This window comes from Silurus meridionalis, chromosome 24 (genome assembly GCF_014805685.1).
Source record: "Silurus meridionalis isolate SWU-2019-XX chromosome 24, ASM1480568v1, whole genome shotgun sequence".
NCBI classification, from domain to species: Eukaryota; Metazoa; Chordata; class Actinopteri; order Siluriformes; family Siluridae; genus Silurus; species Silurus meridionalis.
Genome location: NC_060907.1, coordinates 10,103,938 through 10,113,899, shown reverse-complemented (window position 1 = coordinate 10,113,899; position 9,962 = coordinate 10,103,938). Strand labels below are relative to the sequence as shown.

Here is a 9,962-nt window from a genome sequence, read left to right as displayed (position 1 = left end):
AACCTTTTCAGTAAATGACCTGATTTTCCAAATTATCAATACAAATGAACAGCCTACAAATGTGTAATTTCATAATGTGTAACAAGTAATTCATGGAATTCATTAGTCTGTAGCATATCTTTATTCATAGCAGGTCAACAGAAGTTTGCACTTATTAATTGCTCCATGGGGTAACCAGACTGTTTGGACTGCTTCTCTGCGTTCTTATATACTTCTCTCTACATGGTAACTGTTCCACAATACACAGACATTAATCACATTAATTACTCATTTTGCAAGCAGTCATGTTAGAAGCAGGGCTTTATTTAATTCAGGAGGACAGTTCTGTTTGCCACTTGTTGGTTTTCCAGTGACACAATTTTTGTGTATTTTCTAGTGTATGACTAGAGTGCAAACACATATACATTGTGTACGCAAGTTACATAATTGTCATGAAGTTCTTGCACATCTGGACTTCATTCTCTGTTAGCTCGCTTTTTCATTTCAGCACCTGGACAGCTCCTGTGCTCCAATCCCTGATCCTGGTTTGCACATTTTAATGCTTTTCATTACATACCTGATGTAATGAATTAGCTAATTGACACTGTTTACTGAATTAAGGTGATAAAGCAGGGGAATTGTACAGAACACATGGTACTCCAGGACCAGGGTTGTGAGATTGCGGTCTAAAGTGGTCTATTAAGTGATTTCAATAAACTTATGTTAACTCAGTTATTTTAGCGTAATTAAATTTTATTTGAATAAGTTAGCTAAATGTATGCTCTTTTTTTTTAAATGATGTCAATTAAAATTGTACTTCATTCAAAATAAAAAACAGGAGAAATGGTTGTTGATAAATAACAAATTTAAATTTATTAATATGATTGTTTATCACTTTGGTTTGGGTACTGTGTGTAGAAACCTGGAGAATTCAGAGCACTAATGGCTTCATTACATAATTATGATTGTCTTCAGTGTTTAAAATTTGTATTGTTTGGATGGTAAAATGTAAAAGCTTCCAAAGTATAAACTCTCAGAAAGAAAGTGTACTAAGCTACTATGTACCTTCACTTGTGACTCTTATACCTGTGTCATGTATGTTATACCTGAAGCTATGAATATAGTGAAACTTTTAAAAAGACTTATGATTAATAATTTGACTATATTTAACTCTTCTAATTAATTTTCTCATAGTCTTTCTGTCTATATCTTTAACACTAAAAACCTTTCCTCAACAATCTCATGAAATTCTCAAAAATTAGTAATTATGTCCAAGTAATGTATTATATAATAGGAAAACCTAAACCCCACCCTCTCTTTCCCACACAAATCACATATATTGGCTTGTGCAGATTCCTTCACATTTGCAATCATGAGACCATACTGGCCCAGGAGAATAAAGGCCTCCAAAACAGCTAATGAATGTGAAAGGGACAGAGGTGGGAGGACAGATAGACTGGGCTTCTATGGGCGGGTGTGAAATGGAGCGTCACAGGGCAGTGACGGAGGTGCAGCTGCGCGTGAGGCCTGTGAAACACTGAGAGAACAATCGCGCTCACTGTTCACCAACCGTGCGCTCTCCAAAAGCCCATTAGCATAGGCCGTTCTGCCTGATTAACTCTCATAGCCAGCCAGGGACACATCCTTTGTCCACTAATCAGCGTAAAACATTACATTAAAGATGGCCGTCAAGGTTGCACATTGACATCGAGTGACACCTTTTAGTTTGTCCATAAAATGTTTTTATTATTCCAGACATCTTATAAAGCCTGTAGTACTGGGCAACTAGGGTTGTCTTTTCATAAATCTGTTTTTATTTAATTTAATTTATATTTTATTTCAATTCTGATTGAATTCACTTTGGTCAAATGTGCTCTATAAACTGGACTTCAAAAGCACTCACTCACAAACCTGTTTATTTGAGATTTAAAAAATGGTTAATTAAACTTTATAATGAAAATGACAAATCCTACACTCACACATTACATCCAGCTGATGGTAGCACAAGAATGAACCATGCATTGGATGCCAGTCCATCATTGGATACTATGCACACACAGATTCATGCACTAATTTACACCTAAGAGCAATTTTTCTAAACCAATCCAGTTCCAGGTACAAGCCAAATTTGAAAATGTTGGGATTTTTTTTTTTTTCAAATGAAACATATAAAAAATAACAAATGTTTAAACTGAGAACTGTAACACTTTTATGCACAAAATAAATTTTAATATTTATTTCAGATTTGATACCTGCTACAGGTCTCAAAAAAGTTGGCATGGGGGCATGTTCATTGTTGTGTGGCATCTCCTCTTCTTTGCAAAGCAGTTTGAAAATGTCTGTGCATTGAGGTTATAAGTTTCTGCAGTTTTGCTGTTTGAATTAAGTCTCATTCTTGCCTGATATCGGTTTCCAGCTGCTGAAGAGTTTGTGATCGTCTTTGGCATATTTTTCGTCAAATGATGCGTCAAATGTTCTCTATAGTTGAAAGATCTGGACTGCAGGCAGGCCAATTCAGCACCTAGACTCTTCTACTACGAAGCCATGCTGTTGTAATAGCTGCAGTATGTGGTTTTGCATTGTCCTGCTGAAATAAACAAGAAATAGAAATGGATATCGTCTGGAGGGGAGCATATGTTGCTCTAAAACCTTTATATACCTTTCTGCATTCATAATGCCTTACAAAACATGCAAGCTGCCTTTACCATATTTACTTATGCACTCCATACCATCAGAGATGCTGGCTTTTGAACCGAATGCTGATAACACACTGGAAGGTCTCCCTCCTCTTTAGCCCAGTGGACACATCGTACATGATTTCCAACAAGAATGTCAAATTTGGACTCGTCTGACCATAGACACTTTTCCACTTGAAATAGTCCATTTTAAATGTGTCTTAGCCCACAGGACACGACGGCACTTCTGGACCATGTTCACATATGGCTTCCTTTTTGCATGATGGAGCTTTAGTTGGCATCTGCAGATGGCACGGCGGATTGGGTCTACCGACAGTGGTTTCTGGAACTGTTCCTGGGCCCATTTAGTAATGTGAATGACACAATCATGCCAATAAGTGATGCAGTGTCGTCTGAGGGCCTGAAGACCACTGGAATTGCTTTTTCAGCAACTTTTTTGAGACCTATAGGCATCAAATTTGAAATTAGCTAATTTTGTGCATATAAATGAAACATTTCTCAGCTTAAACATTTGTTATGTTCTCTATGTTCTTTTGTGAATAAAATACTGGCTCATGTGATTTGAAAGTCTTTCCATTTTCATTTCATTCAAATAAAAAAAAAAATGTCCCAACATTTCAGGAATTCAGGCTGTATATTATTGGGGTGTGGGACCATTTCCATACTATTAGAATATAGTGTCTTCTAAAGTACTTCCTTGTATAATAAGCTCCACAATAGGGCTCTATTTGGAAAACTCTGTCATAGGAAACCTCTCTATAGCAGTTTTGTGGGGTGTGGACTTTGTAATGGTTATCCATTATAATCTTTTATTAGTTTGCTACTACTATTGTGATTTAAGTCAGTAAAATTATTAGTGGAATTCATAGAATGCTAATAGACAAAATAATAGTTTCCCTAGGGTTCCTTGTACATTGAAGTGTTCTCGATTATAGCAGGATTCTACTTTGAGAAAACAAAAGTTAGAGTTCTACACTGGTGGTTGCATTGAGCTTAAAGAGTTTTAAGTGTTGTAAACTAATTGTAGAAATGTATGCTTCATATGCTGTAGAATTACAATTTCCCTTCATTGGAACTAAGAGCCTCTAACTTGTTCTAGCATGACAATGCTAATGTGACCATGGTGAGCTCTGTGAAGACTGTGTGTGTCCTGCACAGATCCCTGTCCTCAGTCCCACTGACCACCTGGAATGCTGATGGCAATCCAAGCCTTCTCTTCCACTAATTATCTTGTGGCTGAATTAGCAGAAGCCCTGCAGCCACACTCTAACAGCTTTACCAGAAGTGTAGAGCTAATTTTATTTATTTATTTATTTATTTATTGTATAATAGCTAAATGAAATACATTTGAATTAAAATGATCAATAAGCACATGTGGATGTGGTTGCCAGGTGTCCACAAACTGATCAGTCATCTATTCATTAATTTCTAACATTATTTACTTAAATACTGTAGGAACTTAGGAATCTATTTGCAGTGTGCCACTGCCTGGAGAGCTCAAAATTGTGCTGTCCTTTGAGCATTTATTGCATGCTATTGGGGTTAAGGGTTGTTCTCTGCTTTATAACAAAAAAAAGTGTTTACATAGAAACCTTAACAGAGTGGCACCTTAACAGAAAGAGAAGTTGGGAATAATCTATTGCTCATAATGTATGCAGTAAAGCATTTTCCAGAACTGGAGGCTAAACTCCAGGAACTTACACGCTTTGTTTTCTTCTGCACCTGCACCACTTTCTGTGTTGTGTGTTCAGGAATTTGTTTAAGTCTGTAATGAGCGCTGTGAGGCCAAATGAAGAGAAAGTTCCAACTGTGCCAAATTCCACAAGGGTAGGGGTGTGTGGTAGAGACAAAGAGAGTGAGAGAAAGAGAAAAAGAACGAGAGAGAGAGAGAAAGAGAGAGAGAGAGAGAGGGAGAAAGAGAAAAGAAAGAGAGAGAGAGAGATAAAGAGAGAGAGAGAGAGAGAGAGAGAGGGAGAAAGAGAAAAGAACGAGAGAGAGAAGAGAGAGAGAGAGAGAGAGAGAGAGAGAGAGAGGAGAAAGAGAAAAGAACGAGAGAGAGAAAGAGAGAGAGAGAGAGAGAGAGAGAGAGAGAAAGAGAAAAGAAAGAGAGAGAGAGAGAGAGAGAGAGAGAGAGAGAGAGAGAGAGAGAGAGAGAGAGAGAGAGAGAGAGAGAGAGAGAGAGAGAGAGAGAGAGAGAGAGAGAGAGATAAAGAGAGAGAGAGAGAGAGTTTCTAGGATGAGGGATGCAGAGAATAGAAAGATAAGTCAGGATGAAGGCAGACAGAAAGAAGTTGGGAGGAAAAGGCATGTCCTCAGCTCTTGAGTTTGAAGGAACGACAGATCCTCTGACCTGACCATCAATTTGTGTTTTTAGAAACTTCAGAGCTCTGGATTGAATGTTAAAATGTAATATTGATGGATAAAATCCAGCACCTTCCTGTTCAGTTTTTTATATTTTTTCGTCATTTGACATTCAACAAGATGCTAAAATGAACTGGAGCAGGAGGGGTGAGGGGCATAAACCGGTCTCTCGCCTCACTGTGAGCGCGTGGATTAGGCAAGAGGCTGCGAGATTGCGAAACACGCCAACGTGTAATTGCACGATAAGGCTCGCGCGGAATTTATTGGCCCGGTTGCTGTTTCTGCTCCGCGCTAATCTCGCGCCTCTCCAATCTGTCTTCGTAATCTTCCGTGGCAGAACCGCAACCAGTGGCGTCGGGAGCGAGGGTTTTTTTTGGAGAGCTGAGAAAAATATGCAGGGGAGTGATAAAGTCGATGCTAATTAGGGACATTTAGGACAGGGTTTACAAACGGATGGTGGTGGTGGTGGGGAGGTGGAGCAATACGGGCCAATGATGGCTGCTGTTTCTCACTGCTGAAGTGGGTCTTAGTGCCAGGAAGGATTGGCATGTTTGGATTTTCGTGTTATTGTTCCGAAGTTTTTTTTTTGTTTGCCTTGGTGTGCACAGGAAAAGTGAGCTATAGTGAACTTTGCCAGGAAACACTTGTGTCACATGCAGCCTTTCACCTTTTTGAAGCATTACCCTCATCCTTTTTTTCCTTTAATATTTTATTCATCACCTGAAAATGAGAGTTTATCCTACTAAAATGCAAAGCATATAAACGTTTAGATATACAATGGTACTAAAGATTTAACCCAAAGACAAGGACTGGTACAGTTGAGTACCATTAAGGAAAAGAGAGTTTAAAAAAATCATGTACTTAATGAGAAATGTTTGGTTAAAAAAAATCCACAAAAACTGGACAAAATTTGTTTGCACCCTATATGGTCTAAATTTCTATATAGTTTAGTTAAATCAACAATTATATTATTTCTGTGTTATATTATATTCTGTATTTCCTGTTCAATAGAATTAGATGAGACAACAATGCATACATAAATAAATTCACATTTGCTTTACACTTCCAGGATGTATCTGTATAAATCAAGGTTTGACAAAACACACACAGACTATTTACCTAAATATTCCTACAGTCTATTTTATTCTATTTACATAAAACATACAACCTAATGGGCTGAAAATCCCCGGATGTGGCCCTTCCACTTTCACTTAATTAGTATTCAAGTATTAGTGGTCTGTGTGGCCGAGTTGAGGTCTCCTGGCCTTCTAATCCTTCTCCTTCTCCTCTGCATTCATCACAAATCCAGCTTACATCCTTCCTCAATAACAAACTCAAACTGTCATTTTTCCTTAGGGAGGAAACATTAAATTAACAAGCGAAAAACAGGCAAATGTGCGTTATGCAAAAAATAAATAATTAAAAGAAGAAAAGAAGAAAAAAAGAACAAAATAAAAAATATCCGAATGTTTTTGGAAGCAAATTAGATTTTATTATTTTTTTTAATTATTGGAAAACATTAAAGCATTTTATTTGGTGAAGTGAAAATGTGTTTCCAGAGAGATTTAGAGTGTGAAGTACAGCTTGGCCTTTGCGTATTGGACTTGAATGTGTTTCTCTTTCTCTGTGTTGCGTTTTGTTTTCAGTGGATGCTTTTATTTAAAGAGGTCCCGATCTTTGACCGACCCCGTCTATCAAACCCCTAAACACCCATCAACCCCCTAAAACACGCAACATAAACAAGCCCTGAACAAACCCAGGGTTTAATCTTTTTTTCCCCTGAAAACTGTGTAACTCGCTTTCTTTTTAACTATAAAAGAAACCCAATACTGTTAGTGTGTATTCTGCGCCACGTGACCTTTTTGTTTGCACTTTTCTTTTGAATAATGGATTCAAATTATGGGATAAAATTCACGCACTGTGAATTGTCTATTTCATTCCCGACACATTTACTCAATCCCATCTGTATCATTTATGTCAAATACATGTACAGTAAACAATCCGACACCAAAATTACTGAGCCTATGAAAAAAATTCTGATTGCAAGAAATAAAAAAAAGAGAGAAAAAAAATCTATGCATAATCAAAATAAAAATAAAAACAACAAATCTTCTTATTAATGCAATCTGAACAACTACTGTACTTATTACTACATTATATTTATATTGAAATTAAAATTGGCAAGAAAATTAGTATTAAAATCTTTTTACTTTTTTCTTTTCTTTTCTTTTTTTTTTTTGGTATAATACAGTATGGGTAATTTGATAGCTTTAGTATGCCAGGTGACATGGAATAAATCATTCATTGTTAGGAAAAAATGGATTTGATGTGTAGCCTACTCTATTAAGAAAATAATGTAACACTCAATTTAATATTTATAACAGCAATAATAATAATAATAATAATAATAATAATAATAATAATAATAATGTATGTTATAGCCTATAGTAGACTGAACATATTTCACAATATATATCTTGTCTTGGACTCACAGCGGGGTTTTTATATAGATATTCGATACAAAGACCAAATTAACACCAAATAAGAGCAACAGCTGAGAAATTTATTCGTTTCATCCCAACGCAAAAAAAGCTTTTCTATTTGCAATAATAATAATAATAATAATAATAATAATAATAATAATAAAGTGGAAAAAAAAATAATCAACGCACTATTTACAGTTTGTTCAGACCTATCACTTTTTCCCTCTATCATTTGTGCACAATTTACAAGAATGAAAAATACAACTGCCCCCCCGAACAAAATAGAATAGATTAAATACACAGGCTCAGTCACGTGTTTACAAACCAAACAATTGCAGATTTGGGACAAATAAAATAACCTTTAAAATGCATTAAGCGTTTTCACTCTGATTTTGTTTCACTGGTGATTCCTATGAATGAAAACTTTCACAGATAACGATCATTAAAAACATTTTAAACTTTTCAGTTTCCACATGATTTCCTAGAGTGTGTAAAGAAAGCGGTTCTCCGTTTTGCTTGTCATAAAGCTATGATCTGTACCGTAGGCAAATCGGAGATCTGGATTTCTGTTGTTATGACAGTAGCAATGAACCAAAGCTTAAATAATAATCAACTTTAAATTTACAAGAAAACATTCTGTACAAAAAAAGCAGGTATTTATAGTCTAGAAAGAGGTAAATATTTGGTTACTTGTTTGTGAATATATGTGGTTCAGTTTTTTTATGATTTTGCTGCTCTTTTTTTTTTAAATGTGCGTCAGCGGGACGGTTCCGTTAATAGCAGCTGCGGTGCTCTGGTAGTGCTGCGGCAGCGCATGCAGTCTGCTCTGCACAGCCGCGTCTCCAGCCTCCGCCCCCGGTAAGTACATGCTGATCATCTCGCGCAGGTCGCCGGGACAGGGCGCGCGGGACGCGGCGCCGAGTGGAGGGCTGGCGCTGGGCTCGGGCTTCACGAGCGACCCGAGCGCGCCGACGCCCCCCGCCGCCGAGACGGAGCCCTGGTGCTGCGTGTACGGCATCGCGGCGTAGGTCGACGGCGAGGCGCTCACGTAGCTCGGCGAGTTCGACATGGGGCTGTACTGCAACGCGCTCATGTCGTAGCGGTGCACGGACTGCGCGCCGGCGGTATGCTGATGGTGCGGGTGGTGGTGTCCGTGGTGATGCGGGTGGTGTGCGTGATGGTGTGCGGCCCCGGCGCTTGCATGCTGCCCGTAAGCTAACTGAGCCTCCTGCATCATGGCTGCGGCGGCGGCAGCTGTGTACGCGCCGTTTGCCCAGCCGTTCACGTGCGCGTAACTCGCCGCGCCTGCGCCGCCGCCGTGACCCGCAGGACTGTCTAACCTCTGCGCCGTGCTCATACCCAGTGTCACCCCACCACCACCGGCAGAACTTGCGAGCAGCCCGCCGGCCAGGGAGTACTTGTCCTTTTTCAGAAGCGTCTTGGTCTTCCTGCGTGGCCGGTACTTGTAATCCGGGTGCTCCTTCATGTGCATTGCGCGCAAGCGCTTCGCCTCGTCGATAAAAGGCCGCTTCTCCGCCTCGGACATGACCTTCCACTCGGCCCCGAGCCTCTTGCTGATCTCCGAGTTGTGCATTTTGGGGTTCTCCTGTGCCATCTTGCGCCGCTGCCCGCGGGACCACACCATGAAGGCGTTCATAGGGCGCTTGACGCGCTCCTGGCTGAGTTTCCCCGCAGCGTTTTGGCCCGTGTGCCCCGCACTCGTGTTCGTTTGGGGTACCGGGGAATGCAAGTCCGTCTCCATCATCATGCTATACATTCACCTGGCTTCTTTCGATCCTAGCACGCGAGAAACATTCACTCTTTCGGAGCCAAGCAGCGGCGTCTCTGACCTGTCCTTCCTCTGGACACGCTGGACGCGTAAAACCAATGGATCCCACCCGAGCAAGGAAACAGGTGTACAATCCCAAACGACACAAAGGCGCTACTTACTTTACCTTTTTCTGTTTAGCTTTTGGGGTTTCTCATCCGGCGGTGAGAGTGGGAAGCCTGCACGCTAGTTTTGGGAGAAGCGGAAGAAAAGTTAGTAGCAGAGCGACCATGTGATGCGCTTTGACAGCCGCTAAATGAGAGCCGGGCGACCAATCAGCGCCGAGATGGGGACCGATTTGCATGGCGCGCGGTCACGTGACCCGAGCTCAGCTTCCACTCCTCGGCGCTCTGGAGGTAAACAGTGTTCCACACCGCCGTGCGCGTGCAGGACAAATCATATTTCAATTGATAAAGAAATAATAGCCAAAAAAAACAACAACATACACTCCATCTCTCTTGAGACACAAGAAGCGATGCCGGATATGCTTTGCAATGTCTCCTTACTATTCACTAGCATGTAATTAATCAGTAGTTTGAGATAAAAATTAAATCCTCAGTGTCAGTATACAAATATTTTCTGTGATTTTACACGTGATTCACCAAATAAATTATA

At 39.8% G+C, this 9,962-nt stretch overlaps 1 protein-coding gene across 1 annotated transcript; it reads right to left on the bottom strand.

Annotated features, from left to right (window-relative positions):
- Positions 1–7,578: 7,578 nt before the first annotated feature.
- Positions 7,579–9,691, bottom strand: sox1b (SRY-box transcription factor 1b). Its single transcript, XM_046838201.1, has one exon. It carries the CDS (start codon positions 9,294–9,296, stop codon positions 8,265–8,267), a length of 1,032 nt encoding a protein of 343 aa, XP_046694157.1. The 5' UTR covers positions 9,297–9,691; the 3' UTR covers positions 7,579–8,264.
- Between the last annotated feature and the right edge of the window lie 271 nt (positions 9,692–9,962).